The sequence below is a fragment of the Mizuhopecten yessoensis genome, unplaced genomic scaffold (genome assembly GCF_002113885.1).
Source record: "Mizuhopecten yessoensis strain PY_sf001 unplaced genomic scaffold, ASM211388v2 scaffold9301, whole genome shotgun sequence".
Lineage (NCBI taxonomy): Eukaryota > Metazoa > Mollusca > Bivalvia > Pectinida > Pectinidae > Mizuhopecten > Mizuhopecten yessoensis.
Window position 1 is genome coordinate 78,600 of NW_018407979.1, and position 17,900 is coordinate 96,499.

At 37.8% G+C, this 17,900-nt stretch overlaps 2 protein-coding genes across 2 annotated transcripts in view; one reads left to right on the forward strand and one right to left on the reverse strand.

The window, feature by feature from the left end:
- Window positions 1-211: 211 nt before the first annotated feature.
- The window catches only part of LOC110457726 (BRCA1-associated protein-like), a 46,323-nt gene continuing 28,634 nt past the window's right edge, over window positions 212-17,900 (reverse strand). Inside the window, exons 13-15 of the mRNA XM_021509108.1 lie at window positions 2,627-2,740; window positions 2,254-2,400; window positions 212-1,113 (exon numbers count right to left, since the gene is read on the reverse strand). Coding sequence (XP_021364783.1) covers window positions 934-1,113; window positions 2,254-2,400; window positions 2,627-2,740 — 441 coding nt within the window. The 3' untranslated portion in view covers window positions 212-933. The remainder of the gene's footprint in view (window positions 1,114-2,253; window positions 2,401-2,626; window positions 2,741-17,900) is intronic.
- On the forward strand, window positions 15,252-17,625 carry LOC110457727. Its single transcript, XM_021509109.1, has 2 exons — window positions 15,252-17,524; window positions 17,574-17,625. Exon 1 carries the CDS (start codon window positions 15,826-15,828, stop codon window positions 17,266-17,268), a length of 1,443 nt encoding a protein of 480 aa, XP_021364784.1. The 5' UTR covers window positions 15,252-15,825; the 3' UTR covers window positions 17,269-17,524; window positions 17,574-17,625.

The window sequence follows — 17,900 nt, forward strand, 5'->3', positions numbered from 1 at the left end:
AAGGGATTGATATCTGTAAATGTTTATTAAATCAAAACCTGGTTAATATCTTGTCAGAAACAAAAGCACTAAAAGAAGGATTCACAAAAATCAAGATATTTACAAGATAAGAGCCTCCTGTAGCAAAATATAAACATAAATAAATTTTAAAAAAAATCCTAGCATAAAGTCATGCACAAACATAAGTGAAATACAAAATCTACATGACCCCAGGACTCCAAAATAAATCCCTTCTAGTTCTATCTATGGTTGGGTTTTCTGCCTATTACTTGTACTCCCAAAACTTGTATTTCTTGGTCATAAACATTTGCAGGTCTGCCAGTATTTGCACCATAAAATGTTACATTTAAAATCAGACAAACCGTTTGTTCCACATAAGCGAACAGGCCCCAGACTATGGAGTGCACCCATGGGGGATAAACATGGGTGTTCCACATGGGGCACATGTATCTTTCATCCACAGAGGTGGGAGAATGTATCATCTTATATCTACAAAACTCAGTAACAGCATACCTATAAAAAGATCATAAATCACTTTCTGATTTCTTTTGCAGAGAAATTACGGCAAAGTTAACATTCCTCACACTAAAACAAAATCTACTGATTCCGTCTTTCTACTTGTACCAAACTTTAAAATATTGTGATAACCATCAACATTTCTGAATCAACATAACCAGACTTGATCTTTTTGATTTTTCTAGGAAATTACACACTCACACATACTTCGGAAGAGTTCTAGCAATGCCCAACAACATCCTGCTGATCAATACAGCTATACACTGGAAAAAAGGTTTTCAGGCAGTTAGCACATGTGTGTAATTAAAATACACAAGACACATCGAATATTGCAGATTAGCCGCTCCACTATCATAATGGAATCTACATGTCCCATTATTAGTGGGGAATATCACATTTAGTAGTGTTAAATCACAGTTATCTGTCCTTCTTTCTACCTCTTTTGTGTGAAGGAGATGGAGCTGACCCTGTAGCCCCGACAACCACCTGACCTTCCTGTATTTCCTCCTGAGACACTGCTGTGGTCGACGCCAGTTGCTGTTGGGCCTCCAGATAAAACATGACATCTCTCAATTGTTCACGCAGTTCTTGAATTTCCTGAGGAAAATAGATTAATCATATAAACATCACAGCAAATAGAAGTAAATAACTTGAAAACATTGGTAAATGCAAAAATCCATTATTTTGTAAGCATATAATAGGATATTTTTCTCATGAGATCCAATTTCGCTGGTCAATTTAATTTAATTTTTCAAAAATATGAAGGGATAATTCACAATAACATACAATTTTACAATACTCTTGCCATGTAAAACAATCACATATATCATCACCCTGCCCAAAATAACACCGCTCTCTTCATCCAAGATTTGATGTTACTGGTCAACACTTTCATATTTGGTATAGTTGTGAAGGATTTAACAATTGCACTTTTCCTTCTATTGAGAATATTTATCAATTATGGACTTTTGTTGAGGTGTACATACGGTTCTATGAACATTAGAAAGCGATATTGACTTTAACCCTTTCATCCCTATGTAACTTTAGTAGACTCTACCATGCATTGATCTGGATGAATCCATTATGGTCTACAGTGGTGAAAGGGTTAGTTGCAGTCGATATCAGTTTTTAGGTACATATATCACATATTCACAACAACTGTTATATTACCTTTGATATAAGGGTGTTTTTATCGTTAACCAAAATACAATGTGATATTAGGGTGTCTTTATCGTTAACCAAAATACAATGTGATATTAGGTTGTCTTTATCGTTAACCAAAATACAACGTGATATTAGGTTGTCTTTATCATTAACCAAAATACATCGTGATATTAGGGTGTCTTTATCGTTAACCAAAATACAATGTGATATTAGGGTGCCTTTATCGTTAACCAAAATACAATGTGACATTAGGTTGTCTTTATCGTTAACCAAAACACAACGTGATATTAGGTTGTCTTTATCATTAACCAAAATACAATGTGATATTAGGATGTCTTTATCGTTAACCAAAATACAACGTATGCAAATTGTCAACAGAAAAGTACTGCACTAAGCAGAGAGTATTTCGACGTTACAACTGAAGTAATGTCATAAAGAGAATATTCACCCGATGTTTCTAAAAATAGTAACACTGTGTCAATATCATAAATCACCGACCTCCACTTGACCATGATTCAACCAATGAGAATATATCGGACAAATTTGTATGATCTCCTATTTATGAATACTGACCTTCTCCTTGTCTATGGAGAGATTGCGGACCTGACCTTCCAGCGTCTCCACCCGTTTCTGCCATACAACCTGATTCTCCTGTAAGCATTTGTTCATCTCACACTCCTCCTGTAGCTCCTTCAACGTCTTTGTTAGACGGCTGTGCAGCTGTTGGGGAAGAAAAGAAATCAACAGCCTTACACTAATGATTTTTTTTTTAAATTCCCTTTCTAAAAGTATCTCTTCTTTTCTCTTCATACAACACAAATCAAAATGTGGACAGAGGCTTGCTTAATTGAAAAAAATTCTTAGACTCGTTTCATAAATCTCATATGAAATGGAAACTCATGTAAGATCCTATATTTCTTTTCATTTGTCTACATAAACGACTTACATTAGAAGACTTTTTCTCAAGTCCCTGTTTTTCCTTGCGAGTGTCTGCCAACATCTGTTGAACTAGTTGGTACTCGCTGTAGTTTTCCTGGTGACGCTTTTCAAGCAGCTGTATCTGTTATGAAAAAAAAATATACCAGTAGTTTGAATTCTTATTTTCTTTGAACAAAAGAGGCTACTGCTAGTTTGAAGGCATTGCTTAAAAAGACATGAAAGTTTTTCAACACCTATTAAATCTTGTATAAAAGACTCTTAACTCTTCAGTTTTAACTATAGACTGCTTCCATGGGTGTCAACCTCTAAAACCTCCAATGAGGAAGATCTACCCTCATTTAAAATTTCCAGTGAGGGAGAAAGTGTGTGGAATGAGACTGAAACTGCTTTGCTCAATTTGTCTTTTCCATTTTATGTATCAAAATAACTCCAACAAGTATTAAGACATTCAGACACACCTGTTATGATCATTACACACACCCTGCAGTAACTATGAGATCATTTGACAACAGGATGTAGATTTTGAGTTTGTGTGAGTATGGACAAGAATGAGGGAGTTTCCAGGGAGATTGGTCAATTTTGGTCAAAATGAGGGAGTCTCCCTCCTAATGCGGCAGTTTCACAGTTATGGCTGCTTTCGTCTATCGTTCCAAGCAGTTGGACCAGCAGGACCACAGTTGTTTAATAACAAGAATTCCGCAGGAGTGAATGTGTCGCTTGCTCAGCGCTTTTAGTGAGAAAAGTGTTTTGGCTTGAGTTATCGCATAAACAAGCAAAAGTTAACGGCAAAAACAATGAACAGCATTGCTATGTCAAGTGTGATAGACCAAAACACAGAAAGTTGAAATTCGACAGAAAAACTTGTAATACATGTTGAACATTATTGCTTTTAGCATTACTGTACAAAATTTGAAAGGAATTGATTAAAAAATTAAAAAAGTTCTTGCATTTACTACACAATGCCCTTATTTGGCAATTAAAGGGGCATAACTCCATCAAAAATGCATGTTAACTTCTGAAATGTAAACTTGTTTAAGCTATATTAGTATGCAATATGTGTAACAAGTTTGAGTGCAATCAACCCAAGGGAACTCAAGTTATCGCATGGGAACCTTGTTTCGGACGCTGCAACCGACGCCGCCGCCCGCAAAGTAATACCTATATGTCGTCTCGCGTTGCAGGCTACAAAAAAAGAGGCTCACTTAGTGACCCGACGGTGCTTTCTCCTGAGTCATGGCAACGACTTCAAAGCCTGCACTGATATTAGCAGGTCTGGAAGGCTTTAAGCCTGTAATATTACATGTAATAATAGTCCCACTGGTTTGACAGGCCCTTGAGTCATGCCAAGGTAAAAATGTATGTGCATTATTTATTAGATCTTCTTCAAAACTTATAACATGCTTTACCTGATTCAAAGTCTTAAGTAGACCATAGTGTATTATTTTGATGTTTACATGTATAATCATACCCACTGCATTGTACCAAGATACAATACAATAATGTCATGAATATGAAGCAACGACAAACATGGTTTTCTCTTGCATCTTCTTGTCAAATATTTGGAACAAGAGGCCCAGAGGCCTGTATCGCTCACCTGGATAATAAAGCAACCATGGGAAATTATTCTTATTACATAAAATCCCTCCAATGGTACAGATGAAGAAAGATTTAAACCTCTAATTGCCCTATTGGGCCCCGCAACTCTCAGCATCCAGAGGGTTCTCACCCTTCGTTTATACAAAATTTAGTCCCCATGATCCAGGCTAATTTTAGTCCTTTGTAATTGTTTGAAGTTTGATCAAAATCCCTCAAGGAATGAAGCCACTAGAACACTGACAAGGATTTTCTAAAAATAGTAACAGTGACCTTGACCTTGACCCGACAACCCTGAAACTCGAAATTGTCTGAGATATTATGGTCCTTTGTATTTGTTTGAAGTTTGATCAAAATCCCTGAAGGAATGAAGCCGCTAGAGCGCTGACAAACATTGGTGTTACGTACGTACGTAAACAGACAGACGGAGAGGAAACCTATAGTCCCCCCGGTTTCATCAGTAGGGGACTAATAAGCGGGGTCAAACCTTTGACCATATCATGATAAACAATTTGTTTTGCTTAGTTACAGTCCAACACCAGAACAACAACAGGCACAGAATCCTACTCAAACCAATGAGCAGTCGTGTTCAAGTAATAGTGTATGTATACCATCAAAATGTCATTATTAACATGCCTGTGTGGTCATGATCTGAGGTTCATCACTGCTGGAAAAAAAATATCTGTATTTCTTAAAACAAGAGGCCCGTGGGCATTAACAGTCACCTGAGTTATGTAAAAACTGATGTTATCGATGTTGCCAAATGAAAAAGAAATAATTTTGTAACAAAGGTAACTTGAACTACATGTAATTCAAAAGTAGTGTGAAAGATCTGGGTAGTATATGTACTATGTACAAATAGTGGTTCTGTCAGTCAGCTGACAGGACATGTCCCTTTAGCTCAGTGGTAGAGCATTTCTTGTTTCCAGCATATCTTGGTCTGGACAAGATTTTTGAATTTAAGCCAATTTGACCCCTTTTAGCCCCGCCCCTCAGCTTTTGGGGGCGGGACCGGACCCTAACTGTCAAAGTATCAAACTGTCGTTTCATAGTTGTAATGTCTGTCAAGTTTGAATAATTTTGAATCGAAAATGAACCAAACATACCCAAAAGTATCATGTTCCTATATAAACTATAGTAAAGTTTGCTCCCTCCCCAGGGGAAAACATGGAGTCTGGGGGTCATGAAATTCACAATTTTGATAAAGCACCTAAATACCCTTTCATCTATGAAGAGTATTGGTTTCCAGCATATCTGGGTCTGGAGAAGACTGTTGAAATTTCTGGCTATATGGCCCCATTTGGGCTCCGCACCTCAGGGGCTGGGGATGAGACAGGGTTAAAAATGTCAAAGTATCAAACTGTCATCTCATGGTCATAATGTAAATCAAGTTTGAATGATTTCCAGTAGAAAATGAACAAAATATATTCAAAAGTTGCATTTTCCTATATAAACTATAGTAAATTTCGCCCCCTCCCCAGGGGCAAACGTGAAGCTTGAGGGTCATGAAATTCACAACTTTGATAGAAAAAGTATCTATAGACCCTTCCACCTATGAAGAAAGTTGGTTTCCAGCATATCTGGGTCTGGAGAAGAAGATTTTTTAAATTTAAGCCCATTTGACCACTTTTAGACCCGCCCCTCAGGGGCTGGGGATGAGACAGGGTTAAAAATGTCAAAGTATCAAGCTGTCATCTCATGGTTATAATGTTAATCAAGTTTGAATGATTTCCAGTAGAAAATGAACAAAATATACCCTATATAAACTATAGTAAATTTCGCCCCCTCCCCAGGGGCAAACGTGAAGCTTGAGGGTCATGAAATTCACAAATTTGATAGATAAAGTATCTATAAACCCTTCCACCTATGAAGAGTATTGGTTTCCAGCATATCTGGGTCTGGAGAAGAAGATTTTAAAAATTCAAGCCAATTTGACCACTTTTAGCCCCGCCCTCAGAGCACCTGGGGTTGGGAACCATATAATTCCCAATTTTGGTGCATATTTGACCAAGGAAGGTTCCTGCAAAATTTTATTGAAATCGGACCAGCGGTTTCTGAGAAGAAGTCGAAAATGTAAATTGTTTACGGACGCACATTGACGGGACAAAAGGCGATTAGAATAGGTTGATTGAGACTGCATCTCAGGTGACCTAAAAAGTTTCAAAGTAAACACTTAATATCCATCAAGCTGCATACATAGCAAGGAAAAATGATATCAAAGTGGATTATTTTTATTATATTGTGAGGTCACGAAAGTAGGGCAAATGTGATATATTATACACTGAATTTCTGTCAGTATATCCTGGAATTTATTGTTGCAATTTTTACCCAACAACCAACCAAAAGCTTAATATATGATGTGAATTTGTGATTGACAGTCAGGGTAAAACATCTTGGTTCAAAGGCGCTGTTCTACAGGTTGTGAGAGGCAGAGATGGACACAAAGTACACATTTATAATTCGTACAACCACCTTTTTAATTAAGGTGATAGAGATTTCAGTTTCATTACATTTTATGGGTCACGAGTTTGAAACAACAAATTTAAATTAGATTGACATTTTCTGTAATTTTCAGGAAGCAGTCTATGAAATAAAATATGATAAAGAAGAATCACTGTCAGAAATAGACAACCACTACAGGATTTTCAAGAGGGATCACTGAAATTAATTGATGTGAATTAAATGTAAGCTTCATCATTTTCAGTTCATTCATACAGAATGTATCATTATTTTTGTGTTTTCTGGCAAAAGATTGGACCATTTCAGCATTTTTTAAATTAGAAGATGTTGTTAGACATGCAAAATTGCATATTCTTCAATATTTAATATTGTAAATGGACATGCAACCCCAGGCCAGAAAATTACTGATGAATTGAAAATCTTTGTTTTGGTTACAAAACACAACGTTGGGACTTTTTACCTTAATTCATTGTGAAGACATGAACACTATACTTTGTTTATGGCTGTCGTATTGTTTCCTGTATTAAGTATTGCTGTAAATGCTTATGTTTAATACATTTACTCTCCTGGTTATTTATTCCAAAGAAAACATTTCCTTTGGAAATTTGTAAGTTAGAGTTATCTCCCCTGGAAATTTGTAAGTTAGAGTTATCTCCCCTAACTGTTAAGTCTTTTATTACATTTCAGGACTTCCATACCTTGGGTTACCTTTCCTTTCTTGGCACTACTTTTGAGTGCAATGTAAACATGGATGTGATTTGGAAGACATTTATATGGTTTTACAAAGTGATGTGAGAATGTGCATTTCATGGTTTGGGCAATATCTCAACAAATACATCTCCATGGACATCCAACCTTATGATATTTACAAGTTTAAATGGATTTTTTCCCGAATTGTGACTTTTATTCAGCTTGGAAAATGAACATATAAAAAGTGAGGTTTTTTTCATCAGTTATTGAATATTTTTTCTGAAATTCAGTGTGCATGTACCTCAATCATGTTTGAGAAACATTGGAAGAGGATTTTTTTTGTGACAGGGATTGTTTAATGCTAACGGAATGCATTATTGAATTTGATATACAGTTTGGTGTGGCAGTTATATTAAGGTCATTCCATGGAGAGCCATTTGTCGAGATAATTGTAAGAAAATGTGTCAAATCTCCAGAATAATGGCATATATTTCCCCTGAATAAATCACAACTAAGCACAAAGTGAACAAGGCTGACTGAGGTTGGAATAAAGCATGCAAAACAATGGTATTTTCCTGCAGTTCGCAGTAATAGCAGGAAATATATGTCTGTTCGTATTCGCTAGGAGCTGTAATCTGATTGGCTGGGTGAAACGAGGTGCTGTTGCACAGTAAGAAGATGGAGCCAGCAGTAGCGCAAGCTATGCAGGTAGCACAAACCAACATGATGGAGAATTTAGAGTGTATAATGACAGCAAAGTTAGACGGTTTTCAGCAACATATATCAGATTCTCAGAGAGTTTTGAGCAAGGTACAGTTGGCGAAGTTTGAGACAATGACAAAGGATTCGTACAAGTTTATTAAAAAAGGAAATAAAGAGCAGCATAAAGTTAATACAAAGGTGAGGCAGGCAATGAAGGAGGCAGAAGCAGCGTTGAAGGAAAAAGACGCAGAAGAGGCCATGGACATGATATCTGAAGGTATTGATATTTTGGACCACAGACAGAAATTAATTAAAATTGCTGATAGTTCAGAGTTTGGGTGGAGGACTGTTTCTGAATATGAAAAGAAGGAGTTGGCCGACGATTCAGAGGATGAAAAAAAGATGGTGAAAGCAGAGAACAGAGCACAGAAGAAGTTTAAGCAACAGATGATGCAGAGGAGAACCAGGGCACAGCCTATGCCAAAGCCCGGAACTGGAGGTCAGGAATAATGTGGATGAAATAAGAGTGGGAATGGATCACAAGTCGTCTCGGGAGATACTAAGAAACGTGGAGGATCAAAATGCTAAGATAAGTATCGAGAAAGAGAGAATAGATGAGAGCGCTGAACACATTTTTTGTAAGAAAGTGAAAGTAGATTCGCCAGTGGGCAGATTGAAAAGAGCATATGATTTTTGGGTTGGTATGGGCGCAGATAATGCCGTTTTGGAGGTTATAAGAGAGGGATATAAAATTCCGTTTGCCATATTACCAGGTCGAGATGAAATTAAAAATAATCGGTCAGCGAGAGAGCATGGAGATTTTGTAGAGCAGGAAATAGCAAAGCTTCTCGAGAAAGGTTGTATATCGTAATTTGAGAACAAGCTGTATGTTGTAAATCCGTTAACGGTTGCAGAGAACAAAGGGAAAATGAGAATGGTCCTAGACTGTAGGCACATTAATCCTCATATTTACAAGTCGAAATTCAAATATGAAGACAATGTAGAAGATATTTTTTTTTTAGAAGGAGATTTTATTTTTGGTTTTGATTTGAAATCAGCCTATCACCATATTGAGATATTCGAAGAGCATAGGAAATACTTGGGGTTTGCATGGGATTTCGAGACAGGACGTAGATACTTCTGTTTTAATGTGTTGCCATTTGGTATATCTAGTGCAGGTTACATATTCACCAAGGTAACCAGAGCAGTGGTAAAGTATTGGAGGGAACAAGGGGAGAGCATTGTGATGTTTCTAGATGATGGGCTTGGAGGGGCTGATGGTAAAGAGAGAGCGCCACAACTTTCAGTATAAAAGCTAAGAAAGATTTGGAAAGTGCAGGATTTCTAATTGCACATGAGAAATGTAACTGGGAGCCCCAGAGGGAGCTGATTTGGCTGGGCCTGAGATGGCAGATGAATGAAGGTAAGGTTTAAGTGACGGATCAAAGAATACAAAAGTTGTGTTATAACATTGCACAATTACAGTGCAAATTGACAAGTAGCAATATTATTGCTGTCAAGAAGCTAGCAGGTATGGCAGGGCAGATAGTGTCAATGCATCCAGCAGTAGGTAGGCTGGTGGAGTTACAAATTAAATATTCTCGCGGTTCGACAGTATAGAGAGAATTATTTGTCTTCTCTGGCACGGAGATATCGTGCAGGCGGTTTGCCACGTGGGAACACGGGTGTGTAGCGTGTATAAGCTGTAGTGGTCATTCTCTAGCTGTCTATCGTATAGGGCGGTCACGGCTAAAAATTCAATTTCGGCCTATATAATATTTGCCGTTTTTATAGCATGTGTTACAGAGTACGGAACGCGGGGCGTTAAGCTTTAATAAGGGCAGGGAGGCTATGCGCGGATAACAGTATTTTTTGTTTTTGTTTGTGGTAACATGTGTAGTTTATAGGGAGTGTGCAGGTTTTTTGTAAGGACCGGGAGAGCATCCGGTGAGGTAGCCATATTCTTGTTTTTTGACAGCGGTCCCTCTGTTGCCCTTGAGAATGTATTGCACTGGCTGTGGGATGCAGGTTTCCAGGGATATCTCCGGTTGTTCCTGAGCGCGCGGTACATTCGAGGATAGGGGTTTAGTATGAGGCAATTGTGTATGCCAATGGGTGTGCGGAGTACGCGAGTTAGGGGCGTTTGTATCACGCCCGCGAGAGTGGGGTGAGGAGCCTTTGCACAGGCTCATTCATATACATATGAAACAACCAGAAATCAATTAAACGCTGACTGCTCTAAGCACGACAGGCTAGTCCGGCAAATGAGTATTTGCGTGTTGTGTTATTTATTTCGGATTGGAGGTGAAGAGAAGACCAAAAGAGATATTTGGTTCCATAAACAGTAAGGCAAGTTGGAATGCCCCGGTGGTGGTAAGTGAGGGAGCAAAAAGGGAAATTAATTTCTGGCAAAAGAAAATTTGGGATGTAAATGGAATAAACATAAGTAACGTAACTGACGTGGACTATAACTAACTTGTGTTCACGGATGCTTCTGGCGACGGTTATGGTGGGTATAGAGTGCAGGAGGAGAACTCTTTTGTTTTTGGAAACTGGTCATTATTTTGGAAAATGGTCATTATATAGCAAAAAGGGAAATTAATTTCGGAGAGAGCTAGAGGCAGTCAGGCGAATGTTAAACTCTAAAGGAGCATTGCCTGGAAGGGCATAGAGTGCAGTGGCACACAGACAACCAGAATGTTTTCAAGATTGTTGAGAAAGGCAGTAGAAAGCCAGGTCTGCATGAAATTGCAGTCGACATATATAATACATGTGAAGAGAAAGGTATTTGTATCAAACCATTTTGGGTTAGGAGAGATAGAAATGTGACAGCTAATGAATTGAGCAGAGTCAGAGATAGTGATGATTGGTGCATAGAGGATCGCACCTATAGGTGGCTAGAGGCAATTTGGGGAACTCACACATGCGACAGGTTCGCAAATAATTTGAATACCAAATGTGTGTGTTTTAATTCAAGGTGGTGGGTACCTGGTACAAGTGGGATTGATGCTTTTGAACAGCCATGGGGTTCTGGAGTGAGTCTATGGGTTCCTCCTCCAAGACTGATTTGTAAAACAGTAAAGAAGGCTGTAGATGAGAAAGCAAGGGGAACTTTGATGTTCCAGTGTGGAAATCTGCACCATTTTGGCCAACAACTCATAGCAAAAATGGTTTTAAGGATTTTGTGAAAGAATTCAAAGTATTGGACTCTAGTATTGTTAAAAAAGGGCTTGGAAAGAATGGTATTTTTGGGGACAGGAAGACCAGATTTAAAATGGTGGCATTGCGTATCATAGCATAAATGATTGTATGTTTGCAGGCCTAGGGATCCAGGAGGCTATACATACTGAAGTGTCAAAAGGAGGATGTTTGACGGGGAACATAAGGACCCTGGCGGAGAGTGTGTCTACACATATAGTTAAATCCAGAAGTGACAGCACAAATTCAAAATATTATAGAGATTTTCAAAGTGGGAAAGATTTATCACAGCAGAAGGTGCATGTGCTATTCCAGGACAACCTATCCATGTGGCTTTATACATCACAAAGTTGTTGAACGACCATGTTTCATTCACATCTATACAGGGTGCATTCTACGCTATAAAGTGGGCACACAATTTACGAGGATTAATGGATCAACCTGACAATCAGTTTGTGTCTTGCATTTTGGAGTCAGCCAAGAGACAGAACAGTGTACCAGTTACAGTGGGTTTTTTGGCCTGATCTACAGCCGTCTAATGGCTGCTTCCCCTAGTCTGAAAATTACGTATTTTCCCAAAATAAAAACATATTTTCCCAAATAGAATACCTGTTAATTTAGTCTTTGTATGTTTATTGTTGCAATCTATGCAATCCAAAACATGTATGTTAAAATACATAAGTCGTTCTCCCGAACGATAATAACTTCAGCGATCGGAAATTTTCCGTTTCTGAGCAAGGGGAGAGAAGTCAAATCCGAATATTCGAATCTAGGACATGATATCGTTTGATACGGTCTTCGGAATTTCAAGCGTCAAATTGACAACTGCTTTGATTCGCGGATGGCATCCGGTTCTACACCATGTCACATAATTCAAAATACTTCACTAAAAACATCAGAAAAATTGATTCCAAAGGACTGACTTACATAAGCAATGCATTCAATGAAGCTACAAAGTCTTGTAGACACAGAGACGATCCCGTCATTTGCTTAGTTGACTCGTGTGTGCCTGATCTGGGCTTTTATCTGCTAGGAGTGAAAAAACTCTTTACCATCTTTCAGAATCGGAATTTGCTTTTCTTATAGTGTTGTGAGACACACATCTGCGTGACACTGTTGTATGACAAATACATCACCTGTGACACATCCAATCAGTCTTTCATGTCCCAAAGGTCAACAAGAAAACCCTCCATTTTTTCTGTTGTCTCGCAAATTGCCAAGTAAACACACATAAATATTGCCTTTACTGCCTCCCTGTTCCTGTCAAGTTCTATATCTCCAAGTTCAGTAACCCCTCTGTCACAGAATGGAGAAGTGGACAAAGAAGAGATTGATTTGGTGTTACCTTGTTAAACTTTATTAGAATTGTGATTTCAAAAATTCTAACCTTGTCAATGATTTTCATCTTACAAAATATTTTGTAAAGAATCTGTTACAAATTTTAAATAGAAACAAATTCAAATTTTTTCAGGGGGGGACCCCCTCCAACCCCCCCAACATGGCTTCGCGCTTGCGCTGCGCGCAAGACATCTTGTATTTTCCCAATTGCAAAGGAACAGGTGGTTGTAAAATGGAAGTAAAAAAAACACTGAGTTAAGAAGAAAGACATTATTTCCACAGAGAATATCATTGATTTATGTAAGAAGTATAAAAGTTCAAGAGATTTACTTGTACTTAGGGATCTATCCATGATTACTTTGTGTTATGCAGAATTTTTAAGGTTCAATGAGGTGAGCAATTTGAGAGGTACAGATGTTAATTTTACAGTGGAGCATTTGGAATTATATATTCAGAAAAGTAAGACCAACCAGTACAGGCAGGGGAACAAGGTCCTGGTAGCAGAAGGGGTCACAGTAGCTTGTCCATGTAAGATGCTAAGAAAGTATATTAAAGTAGCAGATATAGATTTTAAGGAAAAAGATTTTTTATTTAAACCAGCTTACAGATCAGGTTCGAAGTGTGCACTTATACCAGAGCAAGGGAGACAATTCTAGCAAGACTAAAGGAAGTGTGTGGTGCACAGACAAATTTAGGTTTACACTCGTTGAGAGCCTCCGGGGTTTCCACAGTGGCTAGATCAACAGTTAACGAGAGGTGTTGGAAGAGACATGGTCGCTGGAGAAGCGACAGGTCTAAAGATGGTTACGTTGAGGATTCTGTTGAGAAGTGGTTAACCAAGGCTTTAAATTTGTAGCTATTTATTTTATATGATTACATTATTAAAATAATTTATGAATCATATAGCACTAGTAGTCGGTCATTCAACTTGCCCGTTCTTTGATTTTTCTAGCAGTCCTTCTGTGTGACAGGCAATCGCAGGTATGGTGTTGTTGGTTTATTGTAAGGTAGGACACGGTAAGGTTATTTAAGGACTTCCCACCCTTCGTTATACAAATGTTTTTCTTGTCGTATTTTCGTGTCGTCATTTCCGTATTGCGTATCGGGCCTTCCATTATAGTAGTGTAAATTATAGTAACACCGGGCAAACAATAGTACACGTGCGTGACAATGATATGTCAACACCCGATATCGAGACTTCACTTGGAAATGTGTAATCACACGTACTTCTAAAATAAAGCTTATGCTACAAAGACATTAATTAACTCACGGGAAGACACTGACATTAGATCAAACGACTTCAAGAAGGTCGTATATGAGGCATATGGAATGCAGACTGATGCGTTTTGTTTACCGACCTCACCTGTACGTATCACGTGCGAACAGTAGTTCACAAGCTCTTGGTCAGATTTACGTCAGATAAATCGTTTCGCATATGCAATTACAATAACTCTGTGAAAATAGTTGTTTGTAAAATATCAAGATCCCTATAAAATGCAACTGCATGTGTGCACGTGATAACGGCATACCATGCGATAGCCTATGATTTATGGTTATATATGTACCTGACATGTTAATATACCATGCGTAAGCGAGCTATGGAATGATGTTCAAAGTGTACATGATTGAGAGTAATTTTGTTCCATAAAAGAACAGTAAGTTGATGATTAAATATAGTAATTTAATTTATTTCCATCGGTTTTTGTAAAGTACAGAAAATAATTGTCATTGTATAAATTCTATCCCTCTGCAAAAAGTTCCGATTTATTTCAAGGTAGACAGCTCTCATCAGGATCAAAATTATTGTAAAATTTAAAATAAATCAATAATAAAGACTTTGTGAGTATTTGGTTCAATTTTTCAACCTTTTTGTGCGAAACTATGTGTCCTGTTTGCTTTTAGCTTGTATTTAGTAACTTTTATCCATACAATTTCAATGTTGTAGATATTTTATGATAAATAAAATATTTGTACGGTTGATTACCAATGTTTCTTTTCATTATTTCATTGTTGTAAAAGTTTTGAACAATGCCATACACTCAAAAAATGTTAAAGTGTTGAATTTGACACAAATCCAAATTTTCGGTATTTTTTACAAAAAAAATCCCCAGTTTATCAGAATGCTTAGATTTTCATAAAATCATCTCTACATATTGACATAACCATTATGTGAAACTTTCATTGAATTCTGCTGGCTAATTGCGAAAGGGTGGAGCCTCCTTAAGTGACAGTGTAGAACAGACGTGAGATTTTACCTGTACGCTAATATGGCTTGACTTGTATCAAAAGTCTTGTTAGCTTGATGAATTATTGTAAAATATTCAATCAAAGTACATGTCATCATTCTCGAGATTTGAAGCATTTTCTCACATTTTTCTCTACATATACATCTCCATGATCATCCAACCTTATGATATTTACAAGTTTAAATGGATTTTCCTGAATTGTGACTTTTATTCAGCTTGGAAAAAGAACATATAAAATGAGAGTTTTTCATCAGCTATTGAATGTTTTTTACTGAAATTTAGTGTGCATGTACCTCATATATGTTTGAGAAATATTGAAGGAGGATTTTTTTGTGACAGGGATTGTTTAATGTTAACAGAATGCATTATTGAATTTGATATACAGTTTGGTGTGGCAGCCATATTGGAATGACCTTAAGGATGGCCTCCACTGACCTACTTTACTATCGATTTCTTTATTATCAGTTTGTATGTACAACTGCAGGTCGAAACAGGTATATCTACGTATTGCTGCAGTGTTGGGCCTATCCAGAGCAGACATTTGTTGATATTACTAACTAGTCAGCAGCATTGTCAAATTCACCCGAACTTTTGACTTTAAGTTTTGATCAAACTTTTACAATGTCAACAGGAAAGTGACAGATTTATCAGCAAAGCTAGAGGGAAGTTCATCATGTGATTGTGAATCCCAGGACTGGATAACTATAGACAATGTAAGTGAACCCTCTGAAGTGTGGAATAGAAAACTTAGATTCATCATCACAGTAACCCTGTGACATCAGCGACCGTGAGGTAGTTATTCTACAGTGTTTTTACATTACTATAAATTCAACAAACATATACTACTGGATGGGACAGTTATATTTCATTTCTTTACATAACAAACTCTTATTTGTGAGTGTTTACTGATAACAATATCTTTATACAAGGACAACAAACATCTTCAAGGCTTCAACAAATAATTAAGCTTTTCATCAAAATGGCAACCCCTAAAATTCCTCTCCGTATTAAAGGTCAAACGACATGTATTCACCACAAGGGAAGACAGCTAGAAATGTATTGTGAAAAATGTCAGGAGCTGGTTTGTCTAAAATGTCTTTCCTCTATTCACAAAACCCATCCAGTTTGTGAGCTAAGTGAAATCACTTCTCAGAAAGAACCAGACATTATTTCTTTTATAGACAGAACAGAAAAAAATGACCTTGTACAAATTGGAAAATACATCACCACTACTGATACCCTGCTTAAAGACAACACCAGTACTTTTGAGAAGCTGTCAAAAAAGTTAAAGATACAAACAGATAAACTAAAACAAGAGCTGGACATGCTTACAGAACAGACACTCTCTCTTTACCACAAAATGGAAGAGGATAATACTAAGCTGATAAAGAAATACAAACAGGACCTTGAGATATACGAGAAGCAACTCAAACAACAAATTCAAGAATGTAAAGCAACTCTCCAGTGTGGTTCACACATACAGATTTATGATGCATATTGTGATATCCATTCTCCTTCACACAGTCTCCCTGTAAAACCTGTCCTGGATACTGCCAACTTCACTCCACACAAATATCCTCAAGATCACTTGAAAAAAGCCTTGGGAAAAGTTATCACCACAGGTCAAGGTCAAACTTTAACTGACCAGGATCGGTCAGTCTCAACATCTGGTGATCTGGGACAACCCTCTACACAACAACGGTCAGGAGCAAAAGTGAAGAAAACAGTGACAACATACAAACTACTGCCACAGACCAAGGTAGTGGAGGAGTTGTGGTCTCCATGTTACCACATTGGTTCAATACGCCCCACCACTGATGGTCAGGTGTGGACCAAGAGCAGAGATACATTAACTCTCCTGGACAGGAAGGGTAAAGTAAAACAGCAGGTCAAACACAATGTCTGGATCTATGACATCAGTCTGTCACCCACCACAAACACACTGTGGGTCTGTGATACAGAAAACAACATCATGGAGCTGGTATCCGGACGACGAACACACAGATTCAGTACCAAGGAGGTACCCGAGTGTATATGTGTTACAGCCAATAACCATGTCATTGTGGGGATGGCCAACAACATCTCCAAATTTACCACAGATGGTAAAATGGTGTGTACTACTAAGGCTAAAGGGATTGGGAAACCATTATTGTTTACACCATACAGGATCTCAGAGTGTCCTGTCACTCACAATGTGGCAGTCGCTGATTTCAGTAGTGAAAGTCATGGTGGTGATAGAAAACGACATGTTGTTGTGATGGACACTGATTTCAAGAAGCTGTTTGTATATAGAGGTGACATCCCCAGTACATATAAACCAACACCACAAACAGGAGGTGAACCATTTAACCCCTATGGTGGGGAACATTATCATAGGAGACTATTACAACTACAGGGTCCTACTCATCAGTGGAGGTGGTGAGTTCCTCAGGGTCATACACACAGACGCAGCCTTAACACGGGCTGTAGGAATAGACAGAGAGGATGTCCTGTGGGCAGTGTTTGTGTCATTTGGTGTTAGCACAGTCAAACTACTACAGTACAGCAGTGTGTGACACCTGTAACTAAACAACTATCTAGTTACCATGACAATGACATGGAAATCAGGGACAAAGGAAACTTATCATGATCACAAATCAGCTAACGATGTGTGGCATTCACAGGATTATAAGTAAAATGTCGTCTAGACTACAGATTGTGTGACATTCACAGGATTATAAGTAAAAGGTCTAGACTACAGAATGCTGACATTCACAGGATTATAGGTAAAATGTCGTCTAGACTACAGATTGTGTGACATTCACAGGATTATAAGTAAAAGGTCTAGACTACAGATTGTGTGACATTCACAGGATTATCAGTAAAATGTTTAAATTACAGATTGCGAGACATTCACAGGATTATAAGTAAAAGGTCTAGACTACAGATTGTGTGACATTCACAGGATTATCAGTAAAATGTTTAAATTACAGATTGCGAGACATTCACAGGATTATAAGTAAAAGGTCTAGACTACAGATTGTGTGACATTCACAGGATTATCAGTAAAATGTT